The sequence below is a fragment of the Zosterops lateralis genome (assembly GCF_965231275.1).
Source record: "Zosterops lateralis genome assembly, chromosome: 2".
Taxonomy (NCBI): Eukaryota; Metazoa; Chordata; class Aves; order Passeriformes; family Zosteropidae; genus Zosterops; species Zosterops lateralis.
The window spans coordinates 9,661,377-9,678,240 of record NC_139763.1 but is presented as its reverse complement, the minus strand read 5'-3'; the positions used below and the strand labels follow the sequence as shown (position 1 = coordinate 9,678,240).

At 34.4% G+C, this 16,864-nt stretch overlaps 1 protein-coding gene across 1 annotated transcript in view; it reads right to left on the bottom strand.

Annotated features, from left to right (window-relative positions):
• Positions 1-16,864, bottom strand: part of CFAP47 (cilia and flagella associated protein 47) — a gene marked incomplete at its 5' end in the record, with an annotated part of 294,184 nt that overhangs the window by 140,253 nt on the left and 137,067 nt on the right. The window contains 2 exons of the mRNA XM_083854475.1: positions 3,159-3,355; positions 12,944-13,124. Coding sequence (XP_083710601.1) covers positions 3,159-3,355; positions 12,944-13,124 — 378 coding nt within the window. The remainder of the gene's footprint in view (positions 1-3,158; positions 3,356-12,943; positions 13,125-16,864) is intronic.

The window sequence follows — 16,864 nt, the reverse complement described above, 5'->3', positions numbered from 1 at the left end:
TCTTGGTGCCCTCTGAAGTGCTGATGTGGAGTGCTGGAATATATTGCCTCATTTGGCCACTGACAGTGTTACAGGATCAGTCTTATGAATTGAGAACTCCATCTCCAAAGGAGAATTTACAGTCCTGTGTTCTCAGAATCTGGTCTTTCAAGAGACTAAACTACTTTAAAAAATGCCTATCCTGAGCAATATGAGCCTGAGCCTATTTAACATGTTTATCTTGCATCCAGACGTATCACAAGACTGCTTGATTATGGTAAAAAGTGAGATATTCTATAATATATGCTTAGAGCCTGCCTAAAAATAGCAAAACTAAAATAATGATATTCAGCCTCCTAATACTGGAAAGAACCAGATGACCAAACATCCAGTCTGAAAAAAAAAGATTAACACTCATCTGAAAGATAAAATAAACTGTCACTCATGAGCTAATTCATGCCTTGTCAAACAGAGAAGATTAATCTCATCTGATCTATGAAAAGAGGAGGTAATCTTTTGACCTATAAAGGTCTTTATTCATGGAAAACTGTATGCAAACATCAGAGATAAACAATGGATTTCAGGGAAGAGAGAAATTCTTCAGTCTTTGTTTCTGTCTATGAAAGCCTCAGAAACAAAGAACTCGTGGTCATCAGAGCTAACCCAGAGCTACCCACACCTGCAGTACCATTTATCTAAGGTTTGATTAATCTTTATGATTCAGTGTTAGCTATAAAATTTCCCAGTGGTTGAGCACATATGCCTGCATGCAATGTTGAGATTTGTGTAGTGCCTCAGTTTTATAAAAAACTTCCATCACCATGTCTCCAATTCTGTAATAACAATGGTAGAAAACACAAATCTCTGGTAGAAAACACAAAAGGAAAAAAGTATGATGTCCACACACCAAGGAAAAATTGAAAGGAAAAAAAAAGACCAAGAAAGTTTATTTTTATTATCATGCTTTTTTATCTCCACAATACCAATACTAAAAAAGCTTTATCCTTTTGAAAACTAGCTGATCAGGTGTAAAATTGTCAGGTCATCACTCTCTGCTAATCTAACATGTTAAAACTTGGGATAGAGGAAAAACATCATCAGGATTGGTCTAGGTTCTAGAGGAGAACCATGAAAATTCGGGTGCTAAAGTTGTTTTATTTTCAGTGATTTCTAGTACAGTTGGTATGAGATATTTCCTTTAGCCACAGTAGTGATGATTACATCAATATGTAACACAAATATTTCTTCCTGATCTCTAACACAAAAACTTGTCATCTGGAGAAATGTAGTTGACAAACATGGTCATTGTGAAATTCTTTTGGAACAAATCCTTCTAACACAGCATGAATTTGTCTAAAAGGGTCTTCTGAAGATATTAAGGACAACCATAAACATTAGAAATTTAAAAGAAAATATACGTTAAATTCTACTCCTTTACACTTGTTCATTAATGGCTTTAATTAATTAATCATCTAATTCCTACAGGATCTCTGCTTAATGCAAAATTTCATCCAAAGCCTGTCAAGTGAATTAATTTAAACACAATTAATGCTAAGGGAGTCAGAATCTCCTCACAGGACTGTAGGTGGTTCAACCCAAAGTACATAATAATTCTATTGGACCAACACCTGCAGAGTCTGAAAGGCAGAGATGGAACAGTTACATTCATCTCATTGAAAAAATTATGGAAACTCCAAAAGAAACTAATCACAGATCTCAGCTTCAGATGGGTTCTTATTCTGTTTCTGTCACTAATTCACTGCATGGCTTTAAGCAAACCTGCTGACCATTTAATATGCTCCATTTATAAAGTGTTCCACCTAAAACACGTTATGACTGTTAGTTTGCTTGTGCCTGTAAAAAGTGCTTTGAGCACTAAATATTTGATTCAAAAAATTAATTTTAGCAGATTGAATAACAGCATCTTCAGTTCCACAATGAGCATATCTTTTTCCACAGAATATTTAAGAAAGTTTAAATGACAAATACAATAGTGCTAATAAAAATATAAAAATATGGGAAAATTTCTGGTAGATGGAGAAGCTCCAACTAGGAGTGTATATAGAAATGTAAAGTATCTAACTCCTAAAAAATGATCACTGTGACGTGAAAAATAAATCCATAAGAAGAATAAAGCAAATCTGTTTAGAAAGTGTCTGTTTAAACAAGGTGGAAAATCCCCTTACCTTTCTGTGTTATGCACCAGTTGTTCTTAGGCTAATGTAACATTGCAAAATATCAATGTTTAACACATGAATTATTAATATCTTAAAACTTGTGTGCAAGAAGAGATAGCACTGTAATAAGGTTTCCTTTAGGGTTTGTTTTTCTTTTCTTTCTGATGTACTAGTTCCTTGTCTACTCTCAATATTTGACAGAACATTCAGTAGGGTCTTTCCTCAGATATTCAGTCTTCTTGTTTTAATCTGCCCCCAGTCTTTTGACTCCAATATCTCAGAATAATTTCTCTATAAATCAGCTCACTAGTATTGTTTAGTGGCTCTACAATCAAAAGTACATAAACCAAACTGTAGTTCAGATCTCAGGAAATATTTCACTGGTTCTATCTCTTAAAGAATCTTTATTCCTTCTCGCACAGCTTAAGTTCCTTCCCTATAATTTCTCTTTTTTTGTTTGCTTGTTTTATTTAAGTTCTTGAAAATTTGACCAATAATTTTCTGAGAGAGACGATATTGCACCCATCTTCTCTCTCTGGTCTTATTTCTCATGTTCCAAGGGTTTCATACACAAAGTAGATATGATAAAACTATATATGACATACTGGCTATGCTTACCACGTTTTTTTTAACTGTATGTAATCTATTTCTTCTGTTTTATTCCTCAGACTCTCTCCTTTTTTTCTAAAGAAATAGTGTACTTATTCCCTAGATTAAATAAAAATTAATTTTTTTCACTTTCATTGTGATAACATTATTAAATACCAGACTTACAATTTTCAGAAGAAAAACATTAAAATTAAGCCCATCAAATTAATAATTAACTTGAAGGAAATTATTTTTCCCATTATCTACAACATGGACTTTGAGAAATAATACTCCAGTCAGTATTTCCATGCATTTCTGCATTTCAGAACTATAAATTTTAACAGTATTGATCCGAAATCCATTTTTTCAAAATCCCGAATCTTAGTTTAGTTAGCAGTAGTAGAGTGAACTTACAATTGGAATTTCCTGAGTCACTGCCTGGAAAGCTGGAGCTAGAAATTCGAGCTGTGCATCAGCCTGGTCTGCATTCACCACACATTCAACCTCATACACACGAATATCAAAGGATGACTTCAGAACAATCTGACAGTGGAAGGAACCAGGGGACTTAGGAGTGATTTTTATAGGAAAGTCAACTGTATCACATCCACCTAAAAAAAAAAAAAAAAAAAAAAAAAAAAAAAAAAAAAAAGGTGTTATAAATTTTTTCAGGAACATTGAATTCACAAGCAGAATCTGAAGAGGATTCCAATAAACTGTAGGAGAGTCTCCCCAGCAGTACATGCAAAAATTTCCATGAAACAGAGTTTTGGAAGTGTTACCATATACGTTAGTTTCCTAAAAAATGGATATTGAAGCATGTAAACAATATTTTCTATTGATTTTAGTAGTGCACAGAGAGAGGTATTTTAAAATACCTCTTAAATCTAGTAGAAGAATTTAACATATATGAATTTCTGTAAATATTTTTAAAAACGATACAAGCTACTACACTTTTGTCAACAGCTACCGCCAGAGATATCAGTGATAGTATTTGGCTGAGTATCCCCAACAATTACTGAAATTCTGTTAAATGCAGTAGTTCTCATGACAACTCATTAGACTTTTTTCTGTCCCAAATTTTGGATTGAAAGTCTGAGTTTCCAAAATTGTCAGGGGTGCCAAGCTGAAGCAGATCCATGCAAAGTCCCATTTTCCCAATCTGCAGCACATGGGGAAAACTCCCCACCATATCTCTAGAGCAAGGAAGAAGCAGTACAAATGCTGTCCATCTTTGCACAGAGTCTGCCACAAAGATTGCCTCCTCTCTTCTTGCTCGCAGAAAAGATGAGACACTTCCACAGGATTTTAAGCCCCTCAGTAGCTCTTGTAGGACACATTCCAAAGGAGAAAAGAAGGAACATGAGGAACTCCAGTGACGGCAATAAAGAGCTCCCCAGTCCCAAGAGTCACAAAGAAACCTGAAAAACTACATGAAGACTGCAGCTGTAAAAAAATGTAGTCTTACATGTAACAAAGACTGATTCTCTTCACTGTTTTCCAAGGTTAGAAACCAATGCCTAAATCTGGAGAAAGATGATCAGGCAACTCAGAGACAACATAATGACACAACAGAACCTTACAGATAAAACTCCAAACAATGCAATTCTCTCTGAGGGGGAACACCAGACAAAGTCTTGTGGAATCTTGCCTTTTCTCCTTCATTTTGCTTATTTTCTGATGGCATGCATGACAACCGGATTCAAACTATTCTGATATCTTCAATGGCAATAACTGAATTTTGAAAGTGCAATAAGTTTTCATTTGCAATGCTGCTCATTTTCTTTCCAGTAGTGCTCCTCACGCATTTAGGTCCCACCTCTCTGAAAATGAACATCCAACTAAAGTTTTCTTGTGGCATCATGTCTTCACTATGTCAATCACTGTGGTTTTTTCCACAATAAAAGCTCAAGTGCAAGAGACAAATCATACAGAGTGACATTATTCATCTTTCAACATTACTAGACTATCAGAAAGATTATAAATTGCACCTCAGGTTCAACCCTCCCTGAAATAATCAGTTTGTTCTCTTTTAAAGACAAGATTAATGGCCCGGTAATTTTTTAATTATTACCAATATGTCCTATTTTAGCACTGAATTATTACCCTCATGGGCAAACTTCCACAGAAGTAACCTGAGTTTGTCAGTTATGCAAGGAATGAAACTCTTTTCCATTCTTCAATTCATTAGTACAGTCCCTGTCCATAAGAACTATTTTAAGATGTTTTATCAAAATATTTTCTTTAAAGTACACATTTTAAATACTTCAATTTCAAGTTTAAGTGAATGTTTAAATCTGTACTTGAATAAAGAGATAATATAGTGTAGTGAAAGATCCAATATATTTTTGCATGAGTTTTACTTTCTTGCACTAAATGGAAATTTTAATTACTAATAACCAGGGTTATTTTTCCCTGAGTTGCACCCATATTTGAAATGTATACTTTCAAAGAGGAATGATTCCCATAGAAAAATTAAAAAAAAAAAAAGCCATGAGAAGTACATTCCATAATTATAATATTTAGTATGGCATTACTTTAGTAAAAAAAAATTCTTTCTTATGCATTTAGAAAATCCATTTTAGTATAAGTTAGTTGAAATAACTTAGATATTATGCTCAATTACAATGAATCAAAAGGAAAGGAAGTAAATTGGTTACATTTATTCAATGCAATAAGTATTTTCTGCAGAAATACATGGTTCCTCCAAATCAACATAACTACAGAAATCATTTATCTTCAAATTATAGGTGAAGATTGACTTTTTTCCCTGCAAAATGTTTTTAAATACTCTTTTATTTTAAAAGTAAACTGGGCTTAAAAATGTCTCAGCTTAGCATGTTTTGTTCTCTAAGTCTCATGAGACATTCAACGAAGATTAATTTAGGGATATATTCAAAGATTTAATGAACATAATCCATGGGCCCACAACTGGCTTACTTAACAATTTCTGAGACAAGAGTGTCAACAGTAAGCCATGGGTATCATTTATTTAATTCCCATGTAGCAGGAAGCAGAGTCTGCATCCATCAAAAAGAATGAGGCTGCAAGCATTTCTCCAACAGTGAAAAGTCAGGCAGAGCAATACAGGGGTTTGCTACAGCTTCCATCCCTGCACAGGATTTTTATTGTTTGACAGGGAAGCATTCCATATGAAATAAGCTGACAGTTTTATTTTCTAGATTTATGTCTGACAAATGCCTCCAAGAAACATTCACTTGATCATATTGGGTTTTGTTGTGACACAGTTGTCAAAACAGGGGTATTTGCAAAAAGTAAATGTTTAGCGTGCAATTGTACCACACATTCATGGAAAACTAAATTACAGCACGTAGGCACTGGTCATGTCCTCTGGCAACTGCCTGGAATTTTGTGCCATTCATTTATTGCAAAACACAACTTGATCACCAGGAGTAACAAAGTTCATGTCCTCTGGTTCTTAAAAATCTTGTAACTCATCATTTTAGATCTGCCTGAATTTGAAGTAAGTCCTCTAACTGCATTAGCCCACAAACAGTACCTTTCAAAGAAAAATAATGACAGTTGTTTTGACATTAAAATGTAAGAAAAAACATATTTTGTAAGGTAGTAACAATGGCCCTTAGTAATCACTGTTTAGTCTTATTAGAAATTGCAGGAGGATGAAATGAGTAAAAATAGAAATGCTGCTGTTCCACACCACAATCAGTTGTCATAATTTGTGAAGGGAAGAAAGTATAGGCCTTCAGCAGTTCATCAAATAACTGAACATTATATTAACTTTTGTTCAGCAATGGTGATTCTATCTATTCAGAATTTCAAAGCTAAATTTCTCACTGAACTTATTCAGTCTCTGACACTATGCATGTGTCACAAACAAGTGGTTAAATTAACCTAAAGACTGAATTTGCAGGTATGGACTCCTAGAAGGTAAAACAAGCAACCATAATTAAGAATCCAGACTCTTCTGACTTCTGCTTATATATTAGGTCTTCAAATGGGCTCATCTGAACTAGAACATCACTCAACTTAGTAGTCTTGAAAAAGCAACAACTCTTTTATATCCCTGATTGAGTGTTGAAAAGTTTTGAATTTTTTTACTACCACTGTGTATGTTTATTTATGATTTCCTTTCACTTTATCTTAATCAAACAGATCTGTAGGAGAGTTTCTAAAACACTTACTAACTGGTTATTTGTTCCTTTTTTCCATTTAAATACAGTATACCATTATACATCTAAGCAAAAAGTTAAATACACTTAATCAGAAAAGGAAGATCTACTAGGGAAAAAAATAATGAAAGCAGGTTTTCCTTAACTGATCTAAAAATAAAAATGGGAAACACTTTTCTTCAATGTCTTGTTATGAATACTCAGCAGCCATGTTTGTGTATCATTCAGAAGCCAGTGAGGAGCTGCGTGGCACTAAAATAAAGTACTTTTAGGGGCTGGTTGTTTAATAATCATTGCCCCTAATATTTATGAAAAATACTCACAGGCACTTTAGAAACAAGTAGTCACTTAACCATTGGGAAATGCTACCATGTTTACTTAATACGGCTTTAAGAACCATGACATCAAGGTGTTTAGGCCATTTGATGAATAGCCCCTGCTGAAAGGGATTAGCCAAATTATAAGGAATTACACTGATAAAATAGAGTAATAATTCAAAGATTCTTGATCGAAAAACACAACAAAGACACAGATAAGGTCTCTTTAAAACACACACTCAAAATTTACAAAAAAAATTCAAAACTGATTCTTTGTGATTGGAAGACTTAACAAAATTTCCTACAAACAAGAAAGAGAGCTCAGAATGATTACAAAGACTGCAATGAATGCATAAGGAAATATTACATGGAGAGAGGATCAAAACCAAGTCTTTTATATCACTCACTGGAAAATAGTAAGTTAATGCATAATTAATAATGAAGGCTTATAGTGAAAAGATACACTAAGAGCTAGCTAGAGACTTCTGTGGTGTGGATCCTTTCTTTTTGCAATCTAGATTTCTCTGAGGAAAGGTTTTGTTTTTTAAAAAAAGAGAAAAAAATAAGTCAGTTGTTTTACCAGAAGCCACAAAGAAGTCAGAACAATTTGAATAAATTAACTGTAGGAACAATTATTGAGAAAGTAGAAAATATCTAACAATTCCTAATACTTCTGTGGAGAAAGATTTTTCATCATTCACTGGGTAGAAAGGGGGAAAAAAAAAGAAAAACTCTTCTTGGATATTTTTTGTTAGTGTAACAGCAGGGAACCAACATTGTCAAATCTTATAGGAAGAGGCAACAGAACTCTAACATTAGCTTTTGATACTGAATCTAAATTACACAGCAAGGTGGAACAACATTTTTTTATTGAAAATGAGTTGTGAACTTTATTTATTTATGGACTATTTTGATGTGAAATAGTACAACCCAGCCACATCATTAATATTTGGTTTTATATTCATCCCTAGGTTTTTCATGTTTATTTTATAAACATGGGAAAAAAACTAAACTATATGAAATTACAAAACGCATTCCCAGTGCATGCTTTGATAGTTTGATAATGCACATGCTGATAAAAAATACAGAAAATGCTTATCAAGACACACATGCTTAGGTGCATATCCATTTGAAAATTAAAATCCTCCATTACCTTATAGAACTACACAAATCTATCATTACTGATGGAACATATTGGTGTATTTATCATTTCATGCTGGGATTTGGTTATTATTAAAAGGTATAAAATCTGGTATTGATGTGCTGGTACTGATGTGTGCTGCTGCAATGTTTAGAACAGCAATTGCTGTCAATCTTTTACTCCCATATATTTTCTTTCCTTTAAAAAATATCTAGTCCAAGGGTATTGCTATCAGGTTTCCTGCTAATAGCACAAGTGGTAATCTGAAGTCATTTCAAGGCAGAAAATTGCAAACACAATAAAAAACAGTCTGAAAAAAGAAGACCAAATAAAGCGGAAGCCCTTCTTATAAAGTACTCAGATGCTGTGGTATTGATGAACTGTCACAGGCAGCTCTGGAAGGTGCTCTGTCTGGGGAACTTTTATGTTTGCATTACTCAAAGCAATTGCCACTGTCATGTTACAATGTATAAAGGCATAGCCTAGTCCAGAAAATTCCAGAATTTCCTAATTCTGGCATAAATCCTTATTTAATACCAAAACACATAATATTGGATGGTTCTCTTAGCATTAGAATTTCACCAAATAATTCCAATATTAAGCTCTACCCTGACAATTGGAGTAAAATCTGTATCTTAGGAAAGTTTCCCCTTTCTTCTTTAAAAGACTGAGTGGTAGAAAGATTTTTGTTTCTCTTGAGTTTTCTCATATTCAATAAACCTCTGATTCACATAATTCTACAGGAGTCATAAACTGTTTCATTACCAATCTCTGTCTTATGTAGGAAGTGCTGTGTTCTCTGCATAGAGAACTTAACAGTCTGCACAGCCAGACATGTTTTCCCTTTTTAAATAATTACAGGTAACCTGAAAGGAACTTCTTTCCCTCAGAGATCACAGACTCACCAAGGTATTCAATCTATCAAGACCTTGAAAATCACCACAGAACTTGGCTGAACTCTTCCTCATTTGCAACCTTCTGTCTAAAGTGTGGAACAAGAACTGCATGTGCTGTTCCAGTATTATGTTCTCCTTCTTAATACAGTAACAACACTTTTCAATACCTGCACTGCATTTTTTAAGTTATGCATTCAAAGATCCTTGTTTTTCAAAATTTTACAACAAATCCTTTGATGAAAGAACAATGGGGCTGATATCAGAAAAACACGTGGGAGTGGGAAGTAAGGCTGACAGCTTTAGTTCACACTGTGAGATAGGTACTCACCTGCTTGGCAGATTTCTCAAACATTTTGGGAGACATCACTGCAAAGCAAAGCCCTTCCTCCCCTTTCTACCTATGTTATTTCCTCTTTGATATGTAACATTATTTAGCATAAACCCCATGTTGTTCAAAGAAACCCAACTGCCTAAGAAGTTGTTCTCGCTTCAAAACAGTTGAAGCTGATTTTCAGCTGATTAACTGCTGAAGAAACAAACAGCATTGACTTTTGCACTGGTTTTCACAGTCCTGCTCGAAAATCCACAGCTATTTCCTTTTTTTTCTAACCACAGTGGGTGTTTTGCTGCTGGAAAAGACCAGCAAATATTCAGGACCAGCAAATATTCAGCAGAAAAAAACACTTACAAAAGCTATTTAACAGAGATAACGTAATAGCTCTGACTTACCAAACATGGTCCTTACCTGCAGGAAGAGCATGCTCATTTACACAGGTACAGTTTTGTAAAATAAAACTACAGGGCAGGAAATCTTAAATAATTATAGAAATTATAAATATATATACACATTACAAAGTCAGTGACACTGCAAGTAAAGTTACAACTCAAGTTACAACTGTGAGCCATAAAAGCTCTCTACTCAAAGTTTCTTGTGTTTTCACCTTTAGAAGGAACGTGTTAGTTTGGTGAAGCGTGGAGCTGGTTTTAGATGCTGCTTCTCTGTTGCTAAAATTTGTAGCCATTGTTTTAATCCCACTTGACATTTTATCCTGTTCATTCTTTAATAACAGCCCTCTAAGAAAAAGGCAGCATATTTCAATGTTGAAACATTTTTCAATTATGCTTAACAAGACTTTGTGAATGTTCAATCTACCATTCTTTGGTTTGTGAAGCATTGCAGTTTTACTGTCAATTACCTTTCTCCTGAGCTATATATGGGGACTGAATTATTTCTCAGGCTATTTCTGATGATAGAGGGAAACTAAAGCTGTTAAAGATCCCATTTGAGACAAAGGACTCCCTTTCTGATGACTCTCCAAAAATGAATTAACATCATTTGCAGAAGGCTTTCAATCTTGGAAATGTATTGTTTTAGATCTATACAAGTATGCAGTATGGGTTTTGATCAAGATATCACACTTGAAGTAAGGTAAACATATTGTACTCTTTTTATCTATTTGAACTGTAAATAGTGCCAAAAATGTAATAAGGTCATTTAACAAAATCTATTTTACAAGAAAATGTTTTGAGTGGCATTGATTTTTACTTTCTAATTCCCTGTTGGCAGAGTTCTTAAAATATTGGTTGCACATTTCCTGCTACTGCAATCTAAGAAATTCTGATCCAAAGATTGATTTTAGTCAGCTTGCTTCCATCTTTGTTTTTCTTCATAAATCTTCAGAGATTTTCTTCACATTTCTTCAGAGAACCAGCTCCTCCCACCCTGAGGAAAGCTACCACCATGGCTAAAACAATACTGCTTTCTCAGGCAATGATGTCAAAATTTTCAGATAAGACTAATGGTTTGTCCAGGACCACCAGCTGGGGACTTATGTCACAGTATTTGGTTTTCTAAGATCCTGTAAATCCTCCTCTGTTTCCTCATTAGTGCAATAAATACACTGAATCAGTTGGCACTGTCTTCCTACTGAACATGTATTTGTTTCCATGCTATCAGCTGGTTATCTCAGCTTCCCTTTCTGGATGTTCTTTACCTCACCACCTCTCTGAATTCACTACAAAAGTCCCATTTATTTTTATGCATCATCTTGACATTTCTACTTCCTCATGTAACTATAAACCATCCTAAGAAAGAAACAATATATATCAAAAAAGATTGTGGACACTGTGGTATGATCTAATTTCTGACTTTACACTGATTACTCTCCTCTTTCAAGTATTTGTTTAATATTCTTTGATGAATAAAGCAGCAGCATAAACTAAGAGTAAATTAACTACTTCCTTACCACAATGTAGTTTATTCACTACATTTTTGTAGTGAATACAACGTAATTAATATTCTAATTTTTTCAGATATATTTATTCACATTTCAACTTCTAAAATAATTTGAGCAGTTGCTAAGCAACAGTGATCTGCCAACTGATCAGTTAAGAACTTCTGTTATGAGACCATGATGGAGAAGATCTTGTCAGGACATCAGACATGTGTGTGCAGAGTTAGTTCTCTGTCCTCCAGCTGTTATTCTGCTCTTCTACAATGTACTCCAAAGAATCTCCTAAAACACTTATCAAAGTCATTGACTGTTTTTAGTTCACCTCTACACTAATTATGACACAAACACGTTATTATTAACCTGACAATGAAAGAGTTTCAACTAGGATTTAAATATCCTGGACCTGTTCCAGCCTCCAGTGTTCCATCTATTCTGCAACTTCTACTGACTGCTTATCCTGTAGTCCCTCACCAATCTTGCTTCTGATACTGCCATAACTATTGCTGCCATCTTCCTTAAAAACACAACCCTAAAATGTTTTATAGCAGTTAAATTCCATTTCAATTGAAGTATCTGCAACAAAGACTTCTAAGAAAAAAAAATAAAATTATTCTTTTTTTTTTATTCCAAAATAGAAACAAAAACCACAAGATATACACTGAGCATCAAAACACCATGAAAGTGCAACTGATTCCAGTGGCACTTGGAGAAGTGAACTGCAGAAATATGTAGAAGGACTCCACTGACTAAGAAAAGAACTAAAGAAACAAAACTAGATAGGGACTGTGTATAATTCAAATTTCTACAAATTTGCATGAAGTTCCCCCCAAGACTCCTTTTCTCCAGAATCCAGCTCTCTCAATGGCTCAAGTTGTGCAGTTTTTTAAGAAATGCAACCTAGAGTGCTTTACAGGTTTAAACAAAGCATTTTTAAAAAAATTAACAAGATTTCAGTGCAAAATTTAAAATACTAGAAAAATTAAGAGACAACAGAGTGACCAAGGATGGCAAGATCACTCTGAAAGGTAATGCACAACTGTTCACCGATGAGGGACACCATCAGCTGAAATCTCCCTCTGGCTGACTGAGGAGGGCAAACAAGAAAAGAGATGTGACATGAGTGGCAAAATTTGCACACAGATCAGTGCTGGATGAGAAGTGGAAGGGAGAAATGGGAACACAAATTCAGGATCTGTCAGATAAACAGACCAAATTAATTGGTCTTTTAGAGCAAGTCTCCTGTAGTTGTATGCCTTTGAGAAAACCAATAAACCAATGGCAAGTGGAAAGCCCTGGTTTGAGCTAATCTTTAGAACTTGGGTAGTGACAAGAAAGGCAAAGTTGATCAACAGCAGAAAGGAAAGAAAGCTCATTTTCTGGATCTACTCAGGAAAACTTTATAAATAAAGATTATCTTGGTGAAAGAATCCAGTCAAATTCATCACCTTTAAGACTATTACCTGTTTTCTGAGATGTAGGGCTTTTGTCTGGTGAAGTGTCCAGATTAACTCTGGCTGAAGGTAACACAGGGATAGAGAACTTTTTAGGAACTTCAAAGATTGGTCTCATGCTCGCTTCCACAGTGTAATTCACGTACTTCCGCTCCGAGGCGTACCTGCGAGGTTTCAGAAGAGCACGTCTCTGCAAGTGAAGAAATGATTTTACAGCTGAACAATCATATAAAACTTTCAGGTTAAGAAATGCAAAACTGTACAGGCTTAATTCTAATAAAACTGAATTGGTAATTAAGAAACATACATGGCAATTTTGAGTGATCCTTCCAACTAAAAACTGACTCGTGCAATATTTTTAGCCATCACGCATCTGAAATATTTAAGAAAAATGCATTTTGAAATTTACAGAAGAAGAAGACGAAGAAGACGAAGAAGACGACGACGAAGACGACGAAGGAGGAGGAGGAGGAGGAGGAGGAAAAGGAGGAAAAGGAGGAGGAAAAGGAGGAGGAAAAGGAGGAGGAAAAGGAGGAGGAAAAGGAAAAGAAGGAAAATAAGGAAAAGAAGGAAAATAAGGAAAAGAAGGAAAAGAAGGAAAAGAAGAAAAGAAAAAGAAAAAGAAAAAGAGGAAAAGGAAAAGAAAAAGAAAAAGAAGAAGAAGAAAAAATAAACAGAAAAATATTTTGCATCAGTGGTAGAAAGATGCTGCTTCTCCTACTTCATAAAGTTTCTCAGTAATAACAAGCATGAAAAAAAAGGTTATTTTGCTTTTTGGCAAGAGTTGACTGCTAGCTAGCTGATATTTTAATGCTGAAAATGTATTTTAGAAATTAGGGCATTTAGAATCAATTCTAGAGACAAGTTAGCTCCTCCTCTTGGTAAAAAAGCATTGTTAATCAACAGCATAAAACATTATTAGTAAAGGATTGGAACAATATATAAAGGCAAGCTCAATACAGGCATCTGAACCTCTTAATGAACTTGACTCCTGTAGGACAATGTTACAAAAATACTGCAATGATTTAATACACTACTTGCTCAAAATTGCCATTTTCAATCCAATTGCCATTTTCAAACACTGTAATTGCAATGCCCAAGAGTAATTTTAAGCTGCACAAATTTTAGGCCTAGCAATGTCTTTTTTACAGACCAGGCTTTGAATTAATGACTGTTGTGAATTACCTTGAAGCAAATCTAGGGCAGAGATATATTTGGAAATATTCGTGTTTTGCTAAGAAAACCAGTTTATTCTCAAAGTCTTTTGCTTTAAAATATTGCCAGGACTGCAGGTATCACAATACATATTTCAGTAAGAATGCAAATCCATTGTGGGAATTCAAAAACTCAATTTAAAAGGAAAAACAATTGTTCTTAAAGATAACCATTAGGTGTAACATGGTCAAATTACCGTTTAAATCAACTAGGATTGGGTTCTGCTTTGGGTTGGTGGTGAGGTTTTTTTGGCTTGCTTTTTCGTCCCGTTTTAATACAAATCTCCTATTTCCTTGCTGATCTTAGAAAGCAGACCCTCACCCTGACATTGCTTTGTTTTGACCATTAATCTATCCTTCCACAGTGTCTATATAATGTTGAATAAAAAGTACATATGGACTTTGGGAACCTGTTAAGATTTAACTGTTAATATAGGGGTTTTGCACAATAAATATAGAAACAGATAATTATTCAAAACTCTTGTTCTATGAGGAGCAATTGGCCAGATGTATTTGACTGAACAAATTCATATCAAACCAAATTGTTAGAATAGTTCTTGTATTACTGTATTTGCACAACTTGTGCAAATATAATTTATAGAAGAAACAGGGAAAATTGTTATTTGAGTTTAAAATCTGAGCTCACTACTCATTTCTATCATACAACACTGGATTCTGATATTACTCTCTCTCAAATGCACACAAAATGAATTTAAAAATCAATAGGTACAAATAATTCAATTGCTATATTAATTGCAAGTTCCACTTCTCTCTGATAGGAATGAAATGCCAGAATACTTTGCAGTGGGAAAAAAAATATTCATTCTAACTTGTAATGGGAGGTTCCTAACCCAAAGAATCACGTACATTTACCCCTTTTTTACACACATTTTACAGTTTAAATTTGACTTGATCTTCTGCATAATCAAATATAAATTTATACCTACAAATGATTTTCATAATTAGATTATTTTCCAACACTGAAATAAAAATCCAACATGATTACACAGTTTTGTTAAATCTTAATCGACAAAATAATTGTAAGATGACCTTTCCTGGAGCACTGAACACATTTGAATTATAATTATCTTGAAGAAATGTCTTATTATTTAAAAATCCACTGAAAGACTTTATTTTAAGATCCTTGTTCTTATTATCGCATTTTTAAATATAAATTAGGAGAAAAACCCAGTTGGTTAGTATTACATAATATATTAACACTTCAAATGTTTCCTGGCATCTTGTAAACAAGTAAAGTATGCAAATATTTTTAATGAGAGACCCACTGCAACAAGAAAATTGTGCAACCATTCACAAGACAAAACTTTGCTGACTCATAGGCTAAAATTTTCTAGAGAAAACATCAACATAATTCAGATGAATGTTGCAACTGCTCCTATTTTTGACATTTTTGTGGGCAGTGAGAATTAAATAGAATTTAATATTTTTTAACTCTCATGGTCAATGCAGATCTAAGGCCTCTCTGTTACAAAAAGACAGATTCCAAGCACTTTCACTTCATCAACCCGATGGTTCATGATATTCCAAGTGTGGAAGGTTTATTAACAGGTAAGAATTGTATTTGCGTTCAGGATTAATTAATTAATCAGTTCCCAGTATTAATTACTGCCTTAGAATATATTTTTGAAAAATTAATGGAGGGTATATAAAGCGTGAGAATTTAACTTGGTATTTTTCAAGGACTTTTTGATTTTCCAAGGTATTTTCTTAGATGTACCATCCGCACTTTCTATGTGTGAAGGGTGGCAGATTCTGTTACAAGGTTCTGAGGCACCTCTCTCCTTCCTTGTACATTACTGTTCTTCAAATCCTAATTTAGCACCATTTCTTCCTTCCAGAAATTAACTTCTAAAACTGTTCTTCATGAATAAATCAATTTATTATCTCTCAGTACACCTGTGATCAATCGTGTTTGCCACCTCCCTTAATCCCATATCAAAAGATAAGTGATGTAATATAAAAGACATTGGTCTCACTTGTAAATTCAGCAAATTGAAATCTGACCCCAGGTCCTTTTCTGAAAAGTTCATTCCCACTCAAACGTATCTAATGCAATTTTTTATTTCCAGTATCTTCTCTGCTCAAGGACACCATGATTCTTCCTCAAAAAAAACCCATACCAGTTTTTTAAAAAAAGCAAATTCTTTACACTGAGCTTACAAATTTCCATAACCATATGGAAGAACACAAAAAATCCCTTTTGATCCCTGGGTGCCTATGAAGAGCACAAACTCTGAAAATCCAAGCTGGACAGGTGTAGGATGAGACTTTGCCACGTCAGCCGAACAGCAGAAGCCACAGCCCCAAGTGCACAAGGTCTCCATTCATTTTTCCTTGATCAAAACTAAAACTCATCAACACCACTATGGTGTACTAAGAAAAAAATGCTCCATGGTGCTCAGTCACATGGACAGCAGCATAGAAAAGAAATGCACTATGTCCTAACATGTGGAATATGGCAAATGCGGTGTCCACACTCAGATGAGACATGTTCAAAAGGAAGCAAAACAAGGCCTAAGTAAATTCTTTTTGCAGCTTAGCAATGAGGGCACACCTGGACACAGTGAAAGTTAAAGCTTTACCTCTGGGATTCTTGTACAACAGGACTTTTCTTTTCCTACCATAATGTCTAGTTATACAAGGAGATTATTGGCATCTATGAGTGTGAAAAAAAGTCCTGTATCTAGCAACTGGG